This window comes from Salvelinus alpinus, chromosome 18 (assembly GCF_045679555.1).
Source record: "Salvelinus alpinus chromosome 18, SLU_Salpinus.1, whole genome shotgun sequence".
Classification (NCBI taxonomy): domain Eukaryota; kingdom Metazoa; phylum Chordata; class Actinopteri; order Salmoniformes; family Salmonidae; genus Salvelinus; species Salvelinus alpinus.
This window is the reverse complement of record NC_092103.1, coordinates 6,631,435-6,658,530: the sequence shown is the minus strand read 5'-3', so window position 1 is coordinate 6,658,530 and position 27,096 is coordinate 6,631,435. Positions and strand designations below refer to the sequence as shown.

At 42.4% G+C, this 27,096-nt stretch overlaps 1 protein-coding gene across 1 annotated transcript; it reads right to left on the bottom strand.

Moving 5' to 3' along the window:
* Positions 1 to 226: 226 nt before the first annotated feature.
* On the bottom strand, positions 227 to 27,096 carry plgrkt (plasminogen receptor, C-terminal lysine transmembrane protein). The gene is made up of 5 exons (XM_071349869.1): positions 26,864 to 27,096; positions 26,265 to 26,349; positions 8,458 to 8,588; positions 1,561 to 1,670; positions 227 to 835 (listed from the first exon to the last, which is right to left on the bottom strand). Exons 2-5 carry the CDS (start codon positions 26,343 to 26,345, stop codon positions 708 to 710), a joined length of 450 nt encoding a protein of 149 aa, XP_071205970.1. The 5' UTR covers positions 26,346 to 26,349; positions 26,864 to 27,096; the 3' UTR covers positions 227 to 707.

Sequence of the window (27,096 nt, the reverse complement as noted above, 5' to 3'; positions counted from 1 at the left end):
CAGAATTACAGTGAAATGTCACTGTTCAGATTTGGAAACAGCTCAGAGCTATACACTCGAAACAGCTTCCAATCAAATCTTCATCTGCAATAAACAATCTGTTTGTAAATGATGACCGGTACTGTGATAGCAGAAAATTAAGAATTTCTGTGGAAATTGATGAATATGATTTTCTTCTATTCCAGAAAGTAAACTTTGTCATGAGAAATATCCACATGGTCCTGCGTACAGACAATCATATTTTATTAGTAGTTTCATCAGCAGCCAACTTTTCTTTTACACAACGTTTACAAACTTTTGACAGTAGTGCAGGGCTGAGTAGTGACTGCTTACCATCAATCTTAGGCATTTGAAGTCCATTTTAATGTGGGCTTAAATATATATCTGAACACCATTGGTGTAGATCATTCTAAAACAAGGCAGATTTTGATCACAACAGTCATTCCTAGTTCAGCACAATAAGTGTCCTATGTGCATGGCTGGCTGTATAATTTCGCATTCATGTGCTATTGGAATGATCGGAAATGCTAAAATATCTAACTAGGTACTTGCTACCCAAGTTTCCGATCATTTCTATAGCATGTGAACACAGCTTAACTTTGTGGTGAAGACCTGATGAACGTTGATCTTGGGGACCGAGGAGCATCACTTCTAGAGGTGGAGATCAGAGGGGTGTGACACTGGACAACACACCCACCATGACAGCGTCATTTCTCAAAGAGGGACCCGAGGGCGGTCTTGGCTCTTCTTGCCTTCTCAATGCTCTCGAAGTTGGGCACACCGTGTGGAAGGTCCAATCGGTCGTGTTCTGAGATCATGATGCTCTCCGCCTCTCCTGGGGACCCACACAGACAGGAAGTGACATCAATCAAATAGCAAAGGAAACAAGCAAGCAAAGAAGAAGACTTTATTGTCCATTTTCTTTTCAGATCACAGAAATTAGTTTATTGCTTTCATCCAAGATACTGATATTTAACTGTGGTGGTCTGCTGTGGGTATTGTTGAAATCACATCTACCCTATACTGTAGTAACTGACTACAGCAAGAATTTGGTTTACCCACGTTTAAATTTATCTGAGGGAGGATATGCCTTGGAAGGTTTCTGGTTGGCTGAAAGAAAATCAAACCCAAGTATTTTTGTGAAGCGGTGACGCTTTCGGAAGTGACTATAAAAGCAGCCCATTTTCCCCTGAGAGGTAGCCAATTATTGGAGATTGGTCAGGGTATCCAAATGGCTTTCTCCATACCTAATGAGCATGGAACCCAATGTCCCAGAATGTTTGACAGAGAAGTCGCACAAATCAAAGCAAGATCTGTCTTTTTCTTCTTGAGGTGGTTTTTGATCCTGAAATTGGGTGATTGACAACCCTGTCCCGTTCTAAACTTGGTGAAATCACTAACAGATGTGAGTGTGAGCTAAAATACCCTTTTCACATTACCGAGCTGCATTGACCTGGTTACGCATCCATGGTGAAAGGACAATGAAAATAAAATATCTGAGTGTGCAAAATATGCTTTGGGTCAGCTGCCTGTGCACATGGTAGAGAGAGCAGTACTTACCCCTCATTCGGTAGATTAGCGTTCCATACGCCATGTCCATCTGATAGGCCAGGACAAAACTGAGAGGCACGACAGGGGCAAAGAGAACAGGCTTCTTCTTCTTAATGGCACTGCAAGAGTGGGAGATGGTGGAACATTAGACAGTCACAGAGAGAAACTAACAATTAAAAGGGAACTGCACCCGCCGGGCTACATTTTTTGACTTGCTCCTCAAGAAATGCTGGCAGGCCATGACAGAAGCCAAACGTGAGTTGGCTTAGGGGTGTGGTTTGATGTGGGTGTGTCCTTTCCACCACCAACACACACCCATCTGTCAGAACCTTGCCCACAGCTGTTTCCCCCCCACTCAATCAAAACAAATATACCTCCTGCGGGTTGAGTTCAATAACTACAAGCAGATGTATGGTGAGATGCCTGAGGAAACTTTGAATAGGTCAGTAGCCTACAGAGTAATACGAGAAGAATGCAATTGCTGAACTTATCTAGATATTCTAAACTGTGTTTTTTGATAACTTTCAAATGTAACAGGTTCATGTAGAATATACAACCCAGTTACATAATACCATAGAAGCAGTGTCATGCTAATATAACAATGTGCACCTTTTATTGTCGTTCCCAGCCGGTACAGACACTGTGCCTATTTGCATTTTGTCTGGTGGTAATGGGGCTACCTTGGCAAACATATCAGTGGTCATACCTTCCTGGGTGGAGTCCCATATACAACAGGAGTTCCATGATCCTGGTGCAGAATACACAGGGTTTCTCCCTCCCCATTTTGACTGATACCATTCAATTCAATAAAGACAATACAAGTAAAAGTTGTGTCTAGTAAAATGTTTATGCCGAGTGCCAGGTCTCTCTCCATTCAGAGACATCAGTATCAAGTCAGTCTGGACTTCATCACATCATCTTGCAAGTCTCCATACATGTTTCTGTGAACAAACACAGTCACTGTTCTATTACCAATGGCAGTTAGGGAGTTAAGGCTATCGCCTGCCATTTAAGAAAGACATTTTGAAGCATTTGTGACACACTACAGCACGTGTCAAACTCATTACACAGAGTGTCTGCGGGTAATTAGTAAGGAACTCCCCTCACCTGGTTGTCTAAGTCTTAATTAATTGGGAATAAACCCACAGACAACCAGCCCTCGGTGGAATGAGTTTGACACCCCTGCACTACAGGCTAGAAGGAACGCTCAGCATTTCGACAACACATCGACAGCAGCACTTTAACAACATGCCTATAAATTTCACAAAATTATTACTTAGAATCAAATAATAATGAAGTGAAAAATGCCTTACTAGGCTATACAGTGCCTTTTTGAATTCACTTTTAGAAACACAAGTTTGGACAGTCTTTGGTTTGAGGATCATGCGGTGAGCTATGCATGCCTAGTTTGTTAATTTAGCCTAGCAGATGCTCTTATATTCCCATGCCCTTATCACAGTCAACACAAATCTATTTTGCAACAACAATATCATGGAATAAAATCGATTATTTAAAAAAGGATAGTTTCCCAAATGAAAAAAAGTTACAAGCGCATATAGGCCTACCGGATTAAATGTGGCCGCTATGTTAAAAAAAAAAGAGGCCTTTTTCACGAATTCATTGATAATCAGATACTTGAGTTGTAACTGGTTCTGTTGCGCAACATCTTTACAGTTGATAGACAACTTTAGCACTGTTCCAATCTTAAGACTATCCTCATTTTTAACAATTGCCTGTATAGAAATCTCCGGTGTTGTAGCATGCGCTCATTCGTTGTCATGCTCTGTTGTGGTATTAAAAAAGAGTCTGCTTGCTTCTAGTCACGTAAAATGACCTAGAATTGCATGAAATACGTTTATAAACAAATAAGATAGATTCATGCAGTGCTTATATTATAATGGAGGTGTTTTCACCCCTGCCTTTGTCCGCGGTGGTCTGCGAATCCACAACCTTCTGGCTACTTGTAATGCTTACTAAACTGCATATCTAAGGCTCTGATCTGTCCTAGGAGTGAGGGTAGGCATGCTCTCGGCCATCCACGTTATGTTTTTATTATTATTTTGGGTACAGGGGAGGGTCACTTTTTTTTTTTTTCTTCCAAGCATTTAGGGAGGGTAAGATTCTTCAAATAGCCACCCTTTGCCTTGGGAAACTTTTTGCACACTCTTGGCATTCTCTCAACCAGCTTCACCTGGAATGCTTTTCCAACAGTCTTGAAGGAGTTCCCACATTTGCTGAGCAATTGATGGCTACTTTTCCTTCACTCTGCGGTCCGACTCATCCCAAACCATCTCAATTTGGTTGAGGTCGGGGGATTGTGGAGGCCAGGTCATCTGATGCAGCACTCCATCACTCTCCTTATTGGTCAAATAGCCCTTACACAGTCTGGAGGTGTGTTGGATCATTGTCCTGTTGAAAACAAATGATAGTCCCACTAAGCGCAAACCACTTGGGATGGCGTATCACTGCAGAATGCTGTGGTAGCCATGCTGGTTAAATGGGCCTTGAATTCTAAATTTAAAAATGTAACTATTTCTTGATCTGTATTGTAGGTTAAGGGCTTGTACAGTTGAAGTCGGAAGTTTACATACACCTTAGCCAAATACATTTAAACTCAGTTTTTCACAATTCCTGACATTTAATCCTAGTAAGAATTCCCTGTCTTAGGTCAGCTAGGATCACCACTTTATTTTAAGAATGTGAAATGTCAGAATAATAGTAGAGAGAACGATTTATTTGAGCTTTTATTTCTTCCATCACATTGCCAGTGGGTCAGAAGTTTACATACACTCAATTAGTATTTGGTAGCATTGCTTTTAAATTGTTTAACTTGGGTCAAACATTTCGGGTAGCTTTCCACAACCTTTCCACAATAAGTTGGGTGAATTTTGACCCATTCCTCCTGACAGATGGTGTAACCGAGTCAGGTTTGTAGGCCTCCTTGCCCGCACACGCTTTTTCAGTTCTGCCCACAAATTTTCTATAGGATTGAGGTCAGGGCTTTGTGATGGCCACTCCAATACCTTGACTTGGTTGTCCTTAAGCCATTTTGCCACGACTTTGAAGTATGCTTGTGGTCATTGTCTATTTGGAAGACCCATTTGCGACCAAGCTTTAACTTCCTGACTGATGACTTGAGATGTTGCTTCAATATATCCACATAATTTTCTGCCGCATGATGCCATCTATTTTGTTTACTGCACTAGTCCCTCCTGCAGCAAAGCACCCCCACAACATGATGCTGACACCCCTGTGCTTCACGGTTGGGATGATGTTCTTCGGCTTGCAAGCTTCCCCCTTTTTCCTCCAAACATAACGATGGTCATTGTGGCCAAACAGTTCCATTTTTGTTTCATCAGACCAGAGGACATATCTCCAAAAAGTATGATCTTTGTCCCCATGTGCAGTTGCAAACCGTAGTCTGGCTTTTTTATTGCGGTTTTGGAACATGGCTTCTTCCTTGCTGAGCGGCCTTTCAGGTTATGTCGATATAGGACTCATTTTACTGTGGATATAGATACTCTTGTACCTGTTTCCTCCATTATCTTCACAAGGTCCTTTGCTGTTGTTCTGGGATTGATTTGCACTTTTCGCACCAAAGTACGTTCAGGAGAAAGAACACGTCTCCTTTCTGAGCGGTATGATGGCTGAGTGGTCCCATGGTGTTTCTACTTGCGTACTATTGTTTGTACAAATGAATGTGGTACCTTCAGGCGCTTGGAAATTGCTCCCAAAGATGAACCAGACTTGTGGAGGTCTACAATTTTTTTTCTGAGGTCTTGGCTGATTTCCTTTGATTTTCCCATGATGTCAAGCAAAGAGGCACTGAGTTTGAAGGTAGGCCTTGAAATAGATCCACAGGTACACCTCCAATTGACTCAAATGATGTCACTCAGCCTATCAGAAGCTTCTAAAGCCACAACATAATTTTCAGGAATTTTCCAAGCTGTTTAAAGGCACAGTCAACTTAGTGTATGTAAACTTCTGACCCACTGGAATTGTGATACAGTGAATTAAGTGAAATAATCTGTCTGTAAACAATTGTTGGAAAAATTACCTGTGTCATGCACAGAGTATATGTCCTAACCGACTTGCCAAAACTATAGTTTGTTAACAAGAAATTTGTGGAGTGGTTGAAAAACGAGTTTTAATGACTCCAACCTAAGTGTATGTAAACATCCGACTTCAACTGTATATTTGGATCATTATCACTGTCATCACTAGCATAGCTGACGATAGATACCCTAAACAGCACTTCATGATGACAAAAAGTCATTTAGTTCCGTTACCTGCTTTCTTGGATACAGGAACAATGGTGGCCATCTTGAAGCATGTGGGGACAGCAGACTAGGATAGGGAGAGATTGAATATGTCCGTAAACACTCCAGCCAGCTGGTCTCTGAGGAAGCGGCTAGGGATGCCGTCTGGGCCGGCAGCCTTGTGAGGGTTAACACGCTTAAATGTCTCACTCACGTCGGCCACGGAGAAAGAGAGCCCACAGTCCTTGGCAGCAGGCCGTGTCGGTGGCATTCTGTTATCCTCAAAGCGGGCGGAGGTGTTTAGCTTGTCTGGAAGCAAGACGTCGGTGTCCGCGATGTGGCTGGTTTTCCCTTCGTAGTCTATGATTATCTGTAGACCCTGTCACATACGTCTCGTGTCTGAGCCGTTGAATTGCGACTCGACTTTGACTCTATACTGACATTTTGCCTGTTTGATTGCCTTACGGAGGGAATAACTACTGTTTGTATTCGGCCATATTCCCAGTCACCTTGCCATGGTTAAATGTGGTGGTTCGTGCTTTCAGTTTTGCTCGAATGCTGCCATCTATCCACAGTTTCTGGTTCGGTTTTAATAGTCACAGTGGGTACAACATCCCCTATACACTTCCTGATGGTATCAGTGTATTCGTCAATGTTATTCTCAGAGGCTACCCGGAACATTTCTCAGTCCGCGTTTTCAAAACAATCATCAAGCATGGATTCCGATTGGTCAGACCAGTGTTGAACAGTCCTTAGCACAGGTACTTCCGGTTTGAGTTTATGCCTATAAAGGAAGGGAGGAGCAAAATGGAGTCGTAATCAGATTTGCCGGGGGGAGCGCCTTGTAGGCATCCCGGAAGATGGAGTAGCAGTGGTCCAATGTTTAAGTAGCGCGAGTACTACAGTCAATGTGTTGATAGAACTTCGGTAGCATTATACTCAAATTTGCTTTGTTAAAATCCCCAGCTACAATAAATGTGGCCTCAGAATTTGTGGTTTCCAGTTTGCATAAAGTCCAGTGAAGTTCGAAGGCCGTCGTGGTATCGGCTTGAGGGGGAATATACACGGCTGCGACTATAACCAAAACTCTTGGGAGGTGATACGGTCAGCATTTGATTGAGGTATTCTACAGTAGGTTGGGTGAACAAAAGGACTTGACTTCCTGTATGTTATCACAATCACACCATGAGTAGTTAATCATGAAACATATACCCCCGCCCTTCTTTCCAGAGAGATATTTATTCCTGTCCGCACGATTAACTAAGAACCCAACTGGCTGTACTGACTCAGACAGTATATCCCGAGAGAGCCTTGATTCTGTGAAAGAGTATGTTACAATCCCTGATGTCTCTCTAGAAGGAAATCCTCACCCTGAGCTCGTCAATTTTATTATCCAGAGAACATTAGCGAGTAATATACTCGGAAGCGGTGGATGATGTGTGCACCTCCTGAGTCGGACTGGAAGTCCACTCCTAATACCTCTTCTCCGCCGACGGTGTTTTGGGTCAGCCTCTGGAATCAGTTAAATTGCCCTGGGGGATACGAACAAAGGATCCGATTCGGGAAAGTCGTATTCCTGGTCGTATTGCTGGTGAGTTACCGTCACTCTGATATCCAAAAGTTCTTCCAGGCTGTATGTAATAACACAAAAAAAAATCTGGGCTAATAATTTATTAATATATATTTAAAAAAAAATACTGCAAAGTTGCCTAGGGGCTAGAAGTACGGCTGCCCTATCTATCGCCGCCATTTTCTCAAACCACTAGATGTTAATTTTTGCAACGATGGGGCACACAGTTTAGCTTACATTATCAAAACTGGCCAAGGCTTAAAGCCTGCATGCACACAAACTCACTTCCTTGACAACAACTCTGCTCTGTGGAGTGCAAGAAGTATGAATGTACTGACTTCTGCAGTGGCCGCATTGCAATAAATGCTGTACGGCCACTGCAGACGTCAGATTGACGATGCAAAGCCTTGTATGTTGATGGATGGCCAAAGAGAGATCAACAAATACTTAGAACAATCATTGATATGCTCGGAAACAAATTATATTGCTTTACACAACATTATGGTCGGTATTGTATATGACGTATGTGTTTTGACAAAGAACATATCGCCCCATCTAAATCAACCTGCATGTGAATAACAGGTCATGAACTGCATACAAGACAACCTTCACACTGCTGTAAATAAAACAGTGATGTTGCTTTAAAGGCCACTGCACTTCACATCATTCAGTTACCCTCTGACCCTTTAGATCAGTGAGCCTCTCACACCTAACATGTGGGAAATGCAGTCACTCAGGTCTGCAAGCTGTGGCAGCAGTAGTGGGCCTTTGTACATTTCTGAGAATCAAATCATCTGTTAACATTTCATTTGAACTGTACATCATAATATGACATAACAAAAAGTAATAAGTCAAGATATCATTTGTCATGTCATGCTTATGCCAATAGTATGACACTGACGTACAGTTAAAATAAAGTGTTACCCCGTCTTTTCAGCTTTCATGTCAGCTTAATACAAATATTTATGAATCGAAATGGCATCATCCATGTCCTATCTATAACTATTGAAGAACAGACTTAATGTGAACAAACATGTTGTAGGCCTACTGGCCTAGTTAACACCACGGAGAACCCACCCGATGGTGAGGCCTAGTGCGGCCAGGCTGAAGAAGGTGCCGTAGTATTTGAGGAACTCCCTGGACCAGGCTATCTGCATGGCCATCTGTCTCTCTCTCATCTGATTCTGCATCAGGATCTGTCTCTCCATCTGGGGTTCGGGCAGGAAGGTCAGAAACACACTCCGTCAGAGCTTAGAGCGGGCAAAACTGGTTGCAATGACATCATTATGACATGACACTCAGTAAAAATACGTTTTGTTAAGCAGCAGAACTGAGCAGGCAAAACTGGCTGCATTATGACGTAAAAGGACGTTTTGCAGCAGCAGAAAGCCAAATTACAAGCCAAAATATGTCTGGTTGCTAAGAATACATATTTTTGGATGTAAATTTGGTTTTCTGCTGCTGCAAAACTTTGATCTCAAGGTACAGACCCTGTAAATGAATAGACTATAGCTGATTTTTTTTTTTTTTTAACACAGATCTCAGAGTTATGTTCAAACTGTTGTATCAAGAGAGGAGAATGTGCATGAATGAAAGGAATAAAGAAAGGCATGGAGAAACATTTATGCACACTGTGGCTCTACTGGTGTAGCTGTACCTATGGGGGATTGTGCCTCCCTGACAATAGACGTAATAACAGTAGGATAGCTAGGGGTAAGAGTTAGTTGAGAGAGGTGGGGTATTGGTGGGGGTCAGAGAAAGATGGAGGAGAAGAATTGATCATCTAGTGACGTAGGACTGGGAGAGTGGAGAGCCTGTGGCAACCACACCCTGGCTTGAACTATGGAGTCACTCACCACCACCAGTCACACTTTTGAAAGTAATTATCATCGGCATCATAATTGAATTATGAGACGGGACCATACAGTGCATTCGGAAAGTATTCAGACCCCTTGACTTTTTCCATATTATGTTACCTTACAGCCTTATACTAAAATTGATTTTTATGCCCACATCAATCTACACACAATAAGCTATAATAACAAAGCAAAAACAGGTTATATTTTTTGTGTGCAAATGTATAAAAAATGTAAAACGGAAATATCAAATTTACATAAGTATTCAGACCCTTTACTCAGTACTTTGTTGAAGCACCTTTAGCAGCGATTACAGCCTTGAGTCTTCTTGGGTATGACGCTAAAAGCTTGGCACACCTGTATTTGGGGAGTTTCTCTCATTCTTCTTTGCAGATCCTCTCAAGCTCTGTCAGGTTGGTTGGATGGGGAGCGTCGCTGCACAGCTATTTCAGGTCTCTCCAGAGATGTTCAATCGGGTTCAAGTCCTGGCTCTGGCTGGGCCACTCAAGGACATTCAGAGACTTGCGCCAAAGTCAATCCTGCATTGTCTTGGCTGTGTGCTTAGGATTGTTGTTCTGTTGGAAGGTGAACCTTCGCCCCAGTCTGAGGTCCTGAGTGCACTGGAGCAGGTTTTCATCAAGGATCTCTCTGTACTTTGCTCCGTTCATCTTTCCCTCAATCTTTAGTCTCCCAGTCTCTGCCACTGAAAAACATCACCACAGCATGTCACCACCATTCTTAACCATAGGGATGGTGCCAGGTTTCCTCCAGATGTAACGCTTGACATTCAGGCCAAAGAGTTCAATCTTGGTTTCATCAGACCAGAGGATCTTGTTTCTCATGGTCAGAGTCCTTTTGGTAAACTCCAAGCGGGCTGTCGTGCCTTTTACTCGATTGCTTAGTATGGCCGGGCGGCCAGCTCTAGGAAGACTCTTGGTGGTTCAAAACCTTTAAAATTTAAGAATGATGGAGGCCACTGTGTTCTTGGGGACCTTCAATGCTGCAGAAATGTGTTGGTACCCTTCCCCAGATCTGTGCCTTGAAACAATCCTGTCTCGGAGCTCTACGGACAATTCCTTCGACCTCATGGCTTGGTCTTTGCTCTGACATGCACTGTCAACTGTGGGGCCTTATAGACAGGTGTGTGCGCCTTTCTAAATCATGTCCATGGAAACAGGATGCACCGGAGCTCAATTTCGAGTCTCATAGCAAAATATCGGAATACTTATGTAAATAAGTTTATTTTTATTTTTTTATACATTTGCAAAATAAAATCTAAAAACCTGTTTTCGCTTCGTCATTACGGGGTATTGTGTGTAGATTGATGAGGGAAAAAATACATGTAATCCATTTCAGAATAAGGCTGTAACGTAACAAAATGTGGAAAAAGGGAAGGGGTCTTAATACTTTCCGAATGCATTGTATGTATCTTGCCCATGATGTAGGCCTATTTACTGTATCAGAGTAATTGACCTGGTGCTGAAACTTGATGCCGCAGCCACGGAACAATCAATTGGAAATGGACAGTTCATGGATATGATAAAGGCTCTGAGACACATTCAGAGTGGATGAGAAAGCTTGCTATTTTGTCTTGTCACCTGTGTGAATATTAAAACAGACAACACATTGTTACAAAATGGCTGTTAATATCACAGTTGGCCTTTAAACACATATTCTTCTCACATCCTTTGATGTGGGGAAACAAATGTGGGGGGGAAAATATACACACATGTCCTAGACGCAAAATGCTCCTTTTTTAGTTGAGTCAGCGACAATTAAGATTTTACTGTGTAATTCACAACACATCGACTTCATTTTCTCCTCATATTGAAAAAAAATGGAGACTACCTTTTGATAATCTACTATAATATAGAACAAACCTACTCTGTAGCAGTAAGGTCTGGTATAATGTAGTAGAACAAACCTACTCTGTAGCAGTAAAGTCTGTGTTCTGAGACATCCCGTCACACTTTTATTGCAAGGTGAACCCTCTGTTGGGTCAAGTAGGCTTTTTGTCTATGCTCTTTCCTGTTTTCTGCAAAGACAGTCACAATCCTCTACGGCCGCCATTATCATTAGGAGGAGAGAATTACAGAATTAATGGCAGCTCTTTATTTCCTAAAAGTCATGTGTCAAAAGATGAAACGTCCTTTATGAAATATGTAGATACTGCAGATTGTGAGGCTGGTGGTTGATTAGGTTGGAAAAGACCAAAAAAATCAAATGGCATTCAACTATGCATAGAGTGCCTTGAGAAATTATTCATACATCTGGATTAAATTGATTAAATCAATATTTGTTTCTTCTCACCCATCTGCACACAATACCCCATGACAAAGTGAAGACATATTTTTTAGAAATGTTTGCAAATGTATTGAAAATTAAATACAGAAATATGTCATTTAGTTGTTTTCACACCCCTGAGTCAATACATGTTAGTATAACCTTTGGCAGCAATTGGTGAGTCCTTCTGGGTAAGTCTCTAAGAGCTTTGCACACCTGGATTGTACAATAGTTGCACATTATTATTTTAAAAATCTTTCAAGCTCTGTCAAGTTGGTTGTTGATCATTGATAGACAGACATTTTCAAGCAGATTTAAGGCAACTGTAACTAGGTCACTCAGGAACATTCAATGTAATCCTGGTAAGCAACTCCATTGTATATTTGGCCTTGTTTTAGGTTATTGTCCTGCTGAAAGGTGAATTTGTCTCCCAGTATCTCTTGGAAAGCAGACTGAAGCAGGTTTTACTCTCGAATTTTGCCTGTGGTTAGCTCAAATCTGTTTCTTTTTATTATCAAAAAACTCCCAAGTCCATGCCGATGACAAGCATACCCATAACATGATGCAGTCACTACCATGCTTGAAAATATGAAGAGTGGTACTCAGTGATGTGTTGTGTTTGCCCCAAACACACAGCTTTATAGACAAGCACTCATGCTATTTTGTTTTTTTCCCGCGTTGTTCGTAACTTGTTTTGTACATAATGTTGCTGCTACCGTCTTCTATGACCTAAAAGAGCTTCTAAACATCAGAACTCCGTTCTGCTAGCTAACGTTCAATCGCTAGAAAATAAATGGGACAAACTGAAAGCACGTATATCCTACCAACGGGACATTCAAAACGGTAACATTTTATGCTTCACCGAGTCGTGGATGAACGACATTAAGAACATAGAGCTGGCGGGTTATACACTATCGGCAAGACAGAACAGCAGCCTCTAGTAAGACACGGGGCAGGGGGCCTATGCATTTATGTAAACAGTTGGTGCACGATATCTGAGGAAGTCTCAAAGTTTTGCTCGCCTGAGGTGGAGTATCTTATGATATGCCGCAGACCTCACTATTTACCCTGAGTTTATATCCGTTTTTTTTGTAGCTGTCTATATACCACCACAGAGCGAGGTTGGAACTAAAACCGCTAAATGAGCTGTATTCCGCCATAAGAAAACAGGAAAACGCTCATCCAGAGGCGGCGTTCATAGTGGCCGGTGACATTAATGCAGGGAAACTTAAATCAGTTTTACCGAATTTCTATCAACATGTTAAATGTGCAACCAGAGGTAAAAAAACTACATCTAGACCACATCTACTCCACACAGAGACGCATTCAAAGCTCTCCCTCGCACTCCATTTGGCAAATCTTACCATAACTCTATCCTCCTGATTCCTGCTTACAAGCCAAAATTAAAGCAGGAAGCACCAGTGACTCGGTCTACCAAAAAGTGGTCAGATGAAACAGATGCTAAACTACAGGACTGTTTTGCTAGCACAGACTGGAATATGTTCCGTGATTGGCATTGAGGAGTACACCACATCAGTCACTGGCTTTATCAATTAGTGCATCGAGGACGTTGTCCTCACAGTGACTGTACGTACATACCCCAAACAGAAGCCATGGATTACAGGCAACATTCGCACTGAGCTAAAGGGTAGAACTGCCGCTTTCAAAGAGCGGGACTCTAACCCGGAAGCTTATAAGAAATCCCGCTATGCCCGCCGACGAACCATCAAACAGGCAAAGCATCAATACAGGACTAAGATCGAATCGTACTACACCGGCTCTGATGCTCGTCGGATGTGGCAGGGCTTGCAAACTATTACAGACTACAAAGGGAAGCACAGCTGAGAGCTGCCCAGTGACACAAGCCTAACAGACAAGCTAAATAACTTCTATGCTCGCTTCGAGGAAAGTAACACTGAAACATGCATGAGAGCATCAACTGTTCCGGATGACTGTGATCATGCTCTCCTCAGCCGATGTGAGTATGACCTTTAAACAGGTCAACATTCACAAGGCCGTTGGGCCAGACGGGTTACCAGGACGTGTACTCCGAGCATGCGCTGACCAACTGGCAAGTGTCTTCACTGACATTTTCAACCTCTCCCTGTCTGAGTCTGTAATACCAACATGTTTCAAGCAGATCACCATAGTCCCTGTGCCCAAGAACACTAAGGTTACCTGCCTAAATGAGTACCGACCCGTAGCACTCACATCTGTAGTCATGAAATGCTTTGAAAGGCTGGTCATGGCTCACAACACCATTATCCCAGAAACCCTAGACCCACTCCAATTTGCATACCGCCCTAACAGATCCACAGAAGATGCAGTTTCTATTGCACTCCACACTGTCCTTTTCCACCTGGACAAAAGGAACACCTACGTGAGAATGCTGTTCAATGACTACAGCTCAGCGTTCAACACCATAGTGCCCTAAAAACTCATCACTAAGCTAAGGACCCTGGGACTAAACAGCTCCCTCTGCAACTGAATCCTAGACGTCCTGATGGGCTGCCCCCAGGTGGTAAGGGTAGGTAACAACACATCTGCCACACTGATCCTCAACACGGGGACCCCTCAGGGGTGCGTGCTCAGTCACCTCCTGCAATCCCTGTTCACTCATGACTGCACGGCCAGGCACAACTCCAACACCATCATTAAGTTTGCTGATGACACAACAGTGGTAGGCCTGATCACTGACAACAATGAGACAGCCTATAGGGAGGAGGTCAGAGACCTGACCATGTGTTGCAAGAACAACAACCTCTCCCTCAACGTGATCAAGACAAAGGAGATGATTGTGGACTACAGGAAAACAGGACCGAGCACACCCCCATTCTCATCGATGGGGCTGTAGTGGAGCAGGTTGAGAGCTTCAAGTTCCTTGGCGTCCACATCAACAACAAACTAACATGGTTCAAGCACACCAAGAGAGTCGTGAAGAGGGCATGACAAAACCCATTCCCCCTCAGGAGACTGAAAAGATTTGGCATGGGTCCTCAGATCCTGCCTGACGGGTTGCATCCCTGCCTGGTATGGCAACTGCTCGGCTTCTGACCGCAAGGCACTACAGAAGGTAATGCGTATGGCCAAGTACATCACCGGGGCCAAGCTTCCTGCCATCCAGGACCTCTATACCAGGCGGTGTCAGAGGAAGGCCCTAAAAATCGTCAAAGACTCCAGCCACCCTAGTCATAGACTATTCTCTCCGCTACCGCACGGATAGCGGTACCGGAGCGCCATGTCTAGGTCCATGAGGCTTCTAAACAGCTTCTACCCCCAAGCCATAAGACTCCTGAACAGCTAATCAAATGGCTACCCAGACTATTTGCACCCCCCCGCTACATCATCTCTGTTATTATCCATGCATAGCCACTTTAACCTGTTTTGGAGACTGGTTATTGTTCGGAATTTCAGATGACTGACATGTCCAAAGTAAACTGCCTGTTACTCAGGCCCAGAAGCTAGGATATGCATTGGATAGAAAACAATCTGAAGTTTCTAAAACTGTTAAATAATGTCTGTGAGTATAACAGAACTGATATGGCAGGCGAAAACCCGAGGAAAATACATCCAGATATTCTTTTTTTGAGGTCACAGGCCATTTCAGTGCTCGCCTATGGGAAATACAAATAGATAGGACCCAGATTGCAATTCCTATGGCTTCCACAAGATGTCAACAGTCTTTAGAAAGGGTTTCAGGCTTGTTTAAAAAAAAAAAATGAGCAAGTAGTTGGAAAAACTACACAGTGTCTCATTAGAAAAGTAGTCTTGTTGGCGCATGAATGAGGTGCGCGCTCTTCGTTATTTATCTTCCCTATTGAACATACTATTCTCGTCTTAAATATTATCATTTATTTAGATATTAGAGTACCTGAGGAATAATTAGAAACATCGTTTGACTTGTTTGGACGAACTTTACCGGTAACTTTTTGGATTCGTCTGTATGCATGTTGAATGAGTGGACTACTGAGATCTTTGGCACCAACTAAATACTTTTTGGGATATAAAGAAGGACTTCATCGAACAAAATGACCATTTATTGTGTAGCTGGGACCCTTGGGATTGCAAACAGAGGAAGATCTTCAAAGGTAAGTGATTTATTTAATCGCCATTTGTGATTTTGTGACACCTGTGCTGGTTGAAAAATTATTTGATGTGGGGCGCTGTCCTCAGATAATCGCATGGTATGCTTTCACTGTAAAGCCTTTTTGAAATCTGACGACGCGGTTGGATTAACAAGAAGTTAGTCTTTTAAAATGATGTATGACACTTGTATTTTCATGAATGTTTAATATTATGATTTTTAAAATTTTGCGTTCTGCAATTTCACCGGATGTTGTCGTAGATGTCCCGCTAGCGGTTCATGCGCCCAAACAGGAGTTATCAAACCTACCCGCATGTACATAATTATCTCAATTACCTCGACACCAGTGCCCCCGCACATTGACACATTGACTCTGTACCGGTACCCCCTGTATATAGCCCCGCTATTGTTATTTACTGCTGCTCTTTAATTATTTGTTTTTCATCTCTTCCTTTTTTCGTAATTATTTTTTTGTTGTATTTTCTTAACTGCATCGTTGGTTAAGGGCTTGTAAGTAAGCATTTCACTGTAAGGTCTACACGTGTAGTATTCGGCGCATGTGACAAATCCAATTTGATTTGAGGACAAAGGTTCATTTGCCACATTTTTTGCAGTTTTACTTAAGTGCCTTATTGCAAACAGGATGCATATTTTGGAATATTTTGTATTCTGTACACGCTTCCATCTTTTCACTCTGTCATTTAGGTTAGGATTGTGGAGTAACTACAATGTTGTTGATCCATCCTCAGTTTTTCTCCTTTCACAGCCATTAAACTCTGTTTTAAAGTCACCATTGGCCTCATGGTGAAATCCCTGAGCAGTTTCCTTCCTCTCCGGCAACTGAGTTAGGAAGGACGCCTGTATCTTTGTAGTGACTGGGTGTATTGATACATCATCCAAAGTGTAATTAATAACTTCACCATTCTCAAAGGGTTATTCAATGTCTGTTTTTATGAATTTTTATTTTCCAATGGATGCCATTCTTTGCAAGGCATTGGAAAATCTCCATGGTCTTTGTGGTTGAATCTGTGTTTGCAATACACTGCTCGACTAGAGATAATTGTATATGTGGGTTAGAGATCATAATCATTCAAAAACCATATTAAACACTTATTGCACACAGACCGAGACCATGCAACTTATGTGACTTGTTAAGTAAATGCTTACTCCTGAACTTTAGGCTTTTCATTTTTTATTAATTTGTAAAAATGTCTAAAAACATAATGCCACTTTGACATTATTGGGTATTGTGTGTAGGCCAGTACCACAAAATCTCAATTGAATACATTTTAAATTCAGGCTGTAACACAACAAAATGTGGAAAAAGTCAAGGGGTGTGGATACTTTCTTCAGGTACTGTATACAGGGATCCAAAACTATTGACACCCTTGATAAAGATGAGCAAAAAACACCGTATTAAATCATTAAAATACTGAGTTGTATTGTATACAAAAAATGTTGGGGGGTGAAATTATATTATTTTATACTAATTCATTTTCTCAATAAGTTCAGCATTCTGAGTTGGAGAACACATAGGGAGGGATCTTAGACCAAGATCCCTCCCAATGTGTTCTCCATGGGTTGTTCCATCTCATTTCAGCAAGCCATGACACAAACCATCTCAGATCGTGTCTGTAGTTAGAAACAGATAAGATTAGCATTCCTGAAACATTATTTTAATTAAATTGTTTTTGATCTCTAATCAATTAAGCTAATTGATTACACCGAAATTTGCCATTTTAATTAATAGGATTCATATGATCTTTAATAAATATAGTACAAAGTATCCGATTTGGACCATCATTCTTCCGAACAATGAGTATCCAATAAAATGGTCAAAAGCCATCCACAGACCCACCCACACCCCAATCCCACCCCAACAACCAGTATACAGTCTCAGTTCTCTATGTTTGACTAGTATAAATGTGGTTTTGAATATTGCTCCTTCATCCTTGGTAATGTATATCCTGTGAATCTGGTCATGTTTTATTTTTATACCCACTTTTTCTCCCCAATTTCATGATTACGATCTTGTCTCATTGCTGCAACTCCCCAAAGGGCTTGGGAGAGGCGAAGGTCGAGTCATGCGTCCTCCGAAACCTGACCCGCCAAGCCGTGCTTCTTAAAACCCGCTCGCTTAACCCGGAAGCCAGCCGCACCAATGTGTCGGAGGAAACACCGCTCAACTGACGACCGAAGTCAGCCTGCAGGCACCCAGCCCGCCACAAGGAGTTGCTAGAACGCGATGAGCCAAGTAAAGCCCCCCCGGCCAAACCCTCCCCTAACCCCAGGCTGTAGTGACGCTGCAACACTGTGATGCTGTGCCACTCAGGAGGCAATCCATAGCTTTTTTAAAAGGGAATAAACCACACACACACACACACGGTCTGTTTCCTGGATGCAAATTAAGCTGAAAACTGAATTGCTATCATGGAGGACTAGCTTGAATTGTGAGGTTGACAGCACAATGTATTTTCATCATGAGCAAAAGCTATTGGTAAAATAAAATGTTGTGATCTATTTAATAAACACAAGAGACCAGCAAAATGGATAGAAATATCAGGAACAGCGGCATCTAGTTGGCAAAACTGGGTACTTTCACACAAATGTATGGTAAATAATGAAATCGACTTCAATTACTAATTTCTCTGAACAGTGGGGGGAAAAAACATCACCAGATTCACAGGGAGTACATTTGAAGAAGCAATACTCCAAGCAGCAGTGCCATACTACTTGTCAGACAGAGATGTGATACTGTATACTGGTTGTTGGGGTGGGGTGTGATCAGCGGGTGGCTTTTAAAAATGTTATTGGATTTCTCATGTCTTACCCATTGTTAGGAAGAATTATGGTCCAAATCGGATGTTAGGTATTATATTTACTGAAGACTATATGAATCCTATAAATTACAAAATGGCCAATTTGGGTGGAGTCTATTAGCATATTTTCTCAGAGATCAAATTATATTTCAAGAAAATGTTTCAGGAAGGCTAATCTCAGCTGTTTCTAACTACAGAAACGATTTCAGAACAATCAGATGGTGGGTGTCAAAATCGTCTTGTGCTTTTTGAGGTGGAATGACTCCCATGTCATAAAACATTTTAGAAAAAGGTTGTGCCGTTATCCTCACGTGGTGAGGCATTGAAATGTATTGAAAACAGGGGTGTCAATCATTTGAAAAAAGATATATTACTTGTTTAACAAAATCTCTTTCTCTGAGCAATTGTATTAGCATAAAATAGAATTGTAAAACATTTGAGCATACAATAAAGCTCTGTATTAGAATTTTTATGTCATACAGTTTTGATAATTTTTATCAAGGGTGTCAATTTCGGATCCCACTGTAAAAAATACATAAATTATAGTATGTCATGTGACGATGATTTATGACAATTATATTTTTTGGGTCATTTGTGGCAACACATTGAATATTGGAACAGTAAGTGGGCCAGAATTGACAGAGCACTAGACAACATGGTAAAGGACATATAATGGAAGAAAAAAAATATCACTGACTGATTGTCTGAACATTTAGGCATGGTTAAAAAACAAGCTCAACGTCGATCTCCATTGAACGTTATTTTTAGTGTAGGACTAGGCTTCATCTAGTCCAGACAATTGTTATATTCCAAGATTTCAAATGGGATTTCATAAAAACATAAAGCTTTACATTTCTGCAAACAACAGATGTTTTGTCCACTCTTTCTCGTGTGGTGATCTGAATGACGAGAGGTAGAGTGAGACTGATTGGCTCAATTTGAGACTCATTAGTCATTACTCAATTGATTTTAGTCACACAACCCATTGTGAAAAGGGCACATAACCAATCAATCATGAAAGCCATTGTGTCCCCAGGAAGCTGGAAGTATCATGTCTGCCTGATTGCCCGAGTGTCATTAACGCCATTAACTGAGTGCTGTTAACTCAGAGTTGCTGAATAGAGCATAGAGGTGTTGTGACGTGAGAAGAGGGGAGCTCATTGGTGGTTCTAGCCCGAATAGATCACCTCCTCCGTCCAGTCAGGAGGCCTCTCCCTGGGCCGGGTCACAGAGTAGAAAGTGAAGAGTAATCCAGTGAAGGTGTCCCAAATGGCATCCTAATAATAGTTGATTGGATTTATATAGCGCTTTTCTACCAACTGAGGTACTCCTAGCGCTTCACATAGGTGGAAACTCACCTAATCCACCACCAATGTGCTGCCCGGTGACAATTTTTGTGCCAGAACGCTCACCACACATCAGCTATCTGGCACGCCAATTAGAAATTAGGGGGATGATTAGGTGGCCATGATGGAATTGGGCCAGGTTGGGAATTTTTCCAGGACACCAGGGTTAACCATCAGGCAGGTGGGGGAATTCTCATCTGCAGTCATTTAAATGGGCTTGACACTTTAGACTGTATGGCCACCAGACATCGATTTCAGCATGTTTTGCCATCAACAACGTTGCGTCATCGAACTGGAGATGGCGAAGCAGAACCCCCCCCCCTCACAAAAAAAGAGAAAACACCACAGAGGAAAGATGTACAGTTAAGATGAAGTATAGTGTATTTTAAAGGCTCATTTCCAGCAGTGTGTAATGCATTTTCATTAGGTCCACGTAAGGTAGTGGGCCCACTTAACTGTTTATATACCTCAGAGCGCAAAAGGGGGTCACCAGGGCATTCGGGCAGATAGGAAAGATTTCTTCCTGTGTATACCACATTGATGTCTGAGTAAGGCATTAGGCCAATGTTTTGTGGGAATTTGATTGCATGGGGCTTTACCAAATCCCTGCAGCCAAGACATAGGCCTATGAAGAATCTTTACCTTTGTCAACTCAAGCCTTAAGTCAAAGTCATGCTCAAATATAATCTGTTCTGAATAGTCAGATGGGGGTTAGGGATCAGGGAGGCAGGGGAAGTCGAGGGAGGAGTATGGAGGTGACGAAGTGGTTATTCATCTGTGGAGGAAGCTCACTGACATTTCCTAAAGGCCGTGTGGAGGGATGTTCTTGACCGAGCAGTAAACCAAACAAGAGAGACCTTCTCAAATAATCAAGACAAGTTTCTCAAGCAACTTTTATTTTTAGTGTGTCGAGTCTAGACAGGAGAGAACTTTTTGATTGTGATAAGGTTTTATCATCTCACATATCGTCATACGCAGGGAAACAATTTTAGCTTTGTGAAAGACCAGACATTGAGGGGTGTGAATGACTGTCTTAAAACACTAAATTATGAGAGCAATAAATCATCTAGATTCAATGCTGTTCCACCTTCCTCAGAACATCAGGACACACACACCCCTATAATTTGAGGGCTATTTTTCCCATATTTTGATAATGATGAATAAAATAAAATAAATGTCATAGCCTTCAATCATGCATGACACCATAAAAACTGACCACTTAATAATCAAATCATAGACAATAACATAAAACGTTTTTTGAGATTCCACTACAATGAGCAGTGACGTAGGTTTGACATCTTAATGCAGGAGAGAGGGAGAAGACATATGCTAGATACACCAGCTATCCTTTTAAAATTGCCAGGTCGATTCCATTCATTACCAAGTGTCAGATAGTAATTTACATCGACAGGGAGATGGCTACAGTACAGTAATGTTGTTCTATTTCTAGGTGATTCTGTCCTCACATTACCTTTAAGAAAGTAAAAATAAAAAAAATCCATAGTTACAGTAATGTTGCCAGAGCATTAGGCACATGATAACACAATGGCGTGTTTTACAGTATGTATTTTTACAACGATGATGTCTGGCGTTAATAAGTTTGTCACCACCTATGGGCACTTGTCTGATAATGACATTGTTCTGCTACAAACAATGATCACAGGTGCTGATTGCATCACAGGCAAAAATACAAAATGTATTGTTCCACAAAATGGAGGTGAAAAAAGCTTTTTAACTTGTTGCAAAAAGCCACCTCTAACGATTGCAATAAAACCGTTGTTTTACAACCTGCTTAAACTAGCCCCGAGAGGGTGGAAGCGCCTCACTTCATCTTAGAGACTGCGTTGCTGTGATATTCTAGAATCTAGGGGAAACTACTGAGCACAAATAAAATGTGTCCTACTCAGTGGGCAAAACTCGTTTAAATGACATCTTTACAACCAGAAACCTGGCAAAACTGGTTGAGAAGATGCCGTTACAACCGTTGTAATGACGTCATTTCAACCAGTTTTGCCCAGTTTTACACACAGGCACACCTGAAACGTCTGTACCTTTCCTCCTCCAAGATACAGAAATAATGGCCACAAATTGTATAGGTTTATATATGAATCTTTGTAATGGCTTTCGCATTCGTGAAGACATAACAGACCAGGGGTGTAAGCACTGAGCCATTTACACTTTTCTAACGTCAAATAAGGCAGTGGTTCTCAAACTTCTCCTGGGGACCCGCACCTGTTCCATGTGCATTTGATCAATTCTAAAGCTAGCACAGCTGATTCTACTTGTCAACTAATCACCAAGCCCTTGACTGACAGCATGCCCAAACTGGACGCAAATTGATTTTGTCCCCCCCACACCAAACGCGATCACGACACGCAGGCTGAAATATCAAAACAAACTGAACCAATTATATTAATTTGGGGACAGGTTGAAAAACATTAAACATTTATGGCAATTTAGCTAGCTAGCTTGCGGTTGCTAGCCAATTTGCCCTGGGACCTAAACATTGAGTTGTTATTTTACCTGAAATGCACAAGGTCCTCTACTCTGACAATTAATCCACACATAAAACGGTCAACCGAGTCATTTCTAGTTATCTCTCCTCCTTCCTAGGCCTTTTCTTCTTTGAACTTTATATGGCGATTGGCATCCAACTTTCCTAATAAGGTGTATTACCACAACCGACTGACCTCAGTTCATCTTTCAATCACCCACATGGGTATAACCAATGAGGAGATGGCACGTGGGTATATGCGTCTAAAAGCCAATGAGGAGATGGGAAAGGCAGGACTTGCATCGCATTCGGAGTCACAAATAGAAGCAACTTCTATTTTAGCGCTTGGCAATGCAGACGCTCGTTGGCACACGCGAGCAGTGTTTTTATTTTACCTTTATTTAACTAGGCAAGTCAGTTAAGAACAAATACTTATTTTCAATGACGGCCTAGGAACAGTGGGTTAACTGCCTTGTTCAGGGGCAGAACGACAGATTTGTACCTTGTCAGCTCGGGGATTCGGTCTTGCAACCTCCCGGTTACTAGTCCAATGCTCTAACCACTAGGCTACCTGCCGCCCCGTGTGGGTGCAACGATTGAATAACATGTATGTGTACATTTATTTTGCAGCGCTCGCGACACGTCCGGTTTGGGTAGTGTGTAAGTGAATCAGGTGAGCTAGTTCAGGGCTCCAACAAAATTGTGAATCTTCTGGGGGTCCCGGGTAGAGGTTTGAGAACCACTGCAATAGGGGGCAATCAGTGGTAAAAGTGGTTGAGTAGCCTATTACGTCAAATCAATTACCTAAATAACACATCAAACATTAAATTGATTATAAACTGCTATATCCCCATTTCAGGTAAGTCTAATGTTGAGGCCATGGGAATGTAATCAGACATTTTATATAATTACCTTATTTTGAAAAGCCCACCCCATGTTCTATGGCCCTGGTGCTGGAGCCACACTTCTTATAGGCCACTGCATATCAAATGTTTTTCAATTCATCGGCCTACATAACGGTAACTAAAATCATCTCCTTGGCTTCCAACTGGTGAGATATGATGTAGTCTAATTCAGGGGTTCTCAAACTTTAGGGGGTAGGGGGAGACAACCAAGCCCCCAGTTTGGGAACCACTGGTCTAATTGACAAGTTTTTTAAATTTAACCTTAATTTACCTAGGAAAGTCAATTAAGAACAAATTCTTATTTACAACAAGTGTGGCATCAGGCTATATTTTTTGGCTGTATTTACTGCTATGTGCAGCACTGCCTCCTAGAAGTAGAAAAATACATAGGGAGACTTAACATCTTAGATAATGTAAATATTCTCAGAATGACCATAATTATTTATAATGTTAACATTTTTACTGGTACGTATGACCGGCATGTCAGTAGAGATGATTCAGACTCTGTATAATCTGTACAAGTTTATTATACCACCCTCTCACATGGGGAAATTCATTGGAATCTTTGGAATCTTTTGTTGCTTCCAGCCTACAAACAGAAACTAAAACAAGAAGCTCCCGCGCTCAGGTCTGTTCAACGCTGGTCCGACCAATCTGATTCCACGCTTCAAGACTGCTTCGATCACGTGGATTGGGATATGTTCCGCATTGCGTCCAACAACAACATTGACGAATACGCTGATTCGGTGAGCGAGTTCATTAGAAAGTGCATCTGCGACGTTATACCCACAGCAACGATTAAAACATTCCCAAACCAGAAACCGTGGATTGATGGCAGCATTCGCGCGAAACTGAAAGCGCGAACCACTGCTTTTAACCAGGGCAAGGTGACCGGAAACATGACCGAATACAAACAGCGTAGCTATTCCCTCCGCAAGGCAATCAAACAAGCAAAGTGACAGTATAGAGACAAAGTAGAGTCGCAATTCAACAGCTCAGACACAAGAGGTATGTGGCAGGGTCTACAGTCAATCACCGATTACAAAAAGAAAACCAGCCCCGTCGCGGACCAGGATGTCTTGCTCCCAGACAGACGAAATAACTTTTTTGCTCGCTTTGAGGACAATACAGTGCCACTGACACGGCCCGCTACCAAAACCTGCGGGCTCTCCTTCACTGCAGCTGAGGTGAGTAAAACGTTTAAACGTGTTAACCCTCGCAAGGCTGCAGGCCCAGACGGCATTCCCAGCCGTGTCCTCAGAGCATGCGCAGACCAGCTGGCTAGTGTGTTTACGGACATATTCAATCAATCCTTATCCCTGTCTGCTGTTCCCACATGCTTCAAGAGGGCCACCATTGTTCCTGTTCCCAAGAAAGCGAAGGTAACTGAGCTAAACGACTACCGCCCCGTAGCACTCACTTCCGTCATCATGAAGTGCTTTGAGAGACTAGTCAAGGACCATATCACCTCCACCCTACCTGACACCCTAGACCCACTCCAATTTGCTTACCGACCCAATAGGTCCACAGACGACGCAATCGCAACCACACTGCCCTAACCCATCTGGACAAGAGGAATACCTATGTGAGAATGCTGTTCATCGACTACAGCTCAGCATTTAACACCATAGTACCCTCCAAACTCGTCATCAAGCTCGAGACCCTGGGTCTCGACCCCGCCCTGTGCAACTGGGTACTGGACTTCCTGACGGGCCGCCCCCAGGTGGTGAGGTTAGGTAACAACATCTCCACCCCGCTGATCCTCAACACTGGGGCCCCACAAGGGTGCGTTCTGAGCCCTCTCCTGTACTCCCTGTTCACCCACGACTGCGTGGCCATGCACGCCTCCAACTCAATCATCAAGTTTGCGGACGACACTACAGTGGCAGGCTTGATTACCAACAACGACGAGACGGCCTACAGGGAGGAGGTGAGGGCCCTCGGAGTGTGGTGTCAGGAAAATAACCTCACACTCAACGTCAACAAAACAAAGGAGATGATTGTGGACTTCAGGAAACAGCAGAGGGAGCACCCATCTATCCACATCGACGGGACAGTAGTGGAGAGGGTAGTAAGTTTTAAGTTCCTCGGCGTACACATCACAGACAAACTGAATTGGTCCACCCACACAGTCAGCGTTGTGAAGAAGGCGCAGCAGCGCCTCTTCAACCTCAGGAGGCTGAAGAAATGTGGCTTGTCACCAAAAGCACTCACAAACTTCTACAGATGCACAATCGAGAGCATCCTGTCGGGCTGTATCACCGCCTGGTACGGCAACTGCTCCGCCCACAACCGTAAGGCTCTCCAGAGGGTAGTGAGATCTGCACAACGCATCACCGGGGGCAAACTACCTGCCCTCCAGGACACCTACACCGCCCGATGTCACAGGAAGGCCATAAAGATCATCAAGGACAACAACCACCCGAGCCACTGCCTGTTCACCCCGCTATCATCCAGAAGGCGAGGTCAGTACAGGTGCATCAAAGCAGGGACCGAGAGACTGAAAAACAGCTTCTATCTCAAGGCCATCAGACTGTTAAACAGCCACCACTAACATTTAGTGGCTGCTGCCAACATACTGACTCAACTCCAGCCACTTTAATAATGGAAATGTATGTAAAAATGTATCACTAGCCACTTTAAACAATGCCACTTAATATAATGTTTACATACCCTACATTACTCATCTCATATGTATATGTATATACTGTACTCTATATCATCTACTGCATCTTGCCATCTTTATGTAATACATGTATCACTAGCTACTTTAAACTATGCCACTTTATGTTTATATACCCTACATTACTCATCTCATATGTATATACTGTACTCTATACCATCTACTGCATCTTGCCTATGCCATTCTGTACCATCACTCATTCATATATCTTTATGTACATATTCTTTATCCCTTTACACTTGTGTGTGTATAAGGTAGTAGTTGTGGAATTGTTAGGTTAGATTACTCGTTGGTTATTACTGCATTGTCGGAACTAGAAGCACAAGCATTTCGCTACACTCGCATTAACATCTGCTAACCATGTGTATGTGACAAATAACATTTGATTTGATAGGCTATGTATAAGCATCTCACCTGGAGCCGTGCGTTGTGCAGCATGAACTCCTGCTGCTTCTTGAAGTTCTGGTCCATAGATTTAGACAGCATAAAACCCATGGTGCTGGTTTAGATAATAAAATGGAGCCACATGTTATGGGATAAAGCAAGGGTCAGGGCCCTGGGTTTATCCTGGAAGTGGAAAAACTCAGGGCCCTATTAAAGTAAGATGTGTAAGTCGCTCTGGATAAGAGCGTCTGCTAAATGACTTAAATGTAAATGTAATGTGCATACTACTGTAGGTGGCTGGGCCACCAACAAAACAATGAGGATTTCTATGGTGACAACTGCTGCTAGCTAAACAATATATGTAGCAATAGAACACTGCTCAATGAATGCCATTCCATGGGTGCAAAAATACGTTTGTTAAATGTATAGCTAGGTAAAACTGTTTACGCGTGACACTCGACGCCTGCTAACAGTAAGTGGCTAGCTAGTGGTGCATTGAATCATTATTAGCTAGCTAAATCAGCTAGCTAATAGTAGTAGTTGGCGCGTTAAGGCATTTCCAAATTTGAAATGATTGCATGCTGTATTGAAAAGCCACGTCGATTCGCTGTGGCAGTGGAAAAACATACCTTTTATTTTACGTCGCTATTCTATGAATGTATTTATTTAGCTAGTTAGTTATGATTAGTGTGTGCTGCTCCGCTAAAGTTTCCTTTTCCCAAGTTCTATGGGTATGTTCACGCAAGCATGCGCTGCCCACAACACAAAGGCGTCTCACTCATTGGTCAGAGTTTTGACATTGAGGGACTTATTTTATGCTGTCCGGATTTGAACTGGGCAAAAACACGAACGCGGGGAGGGA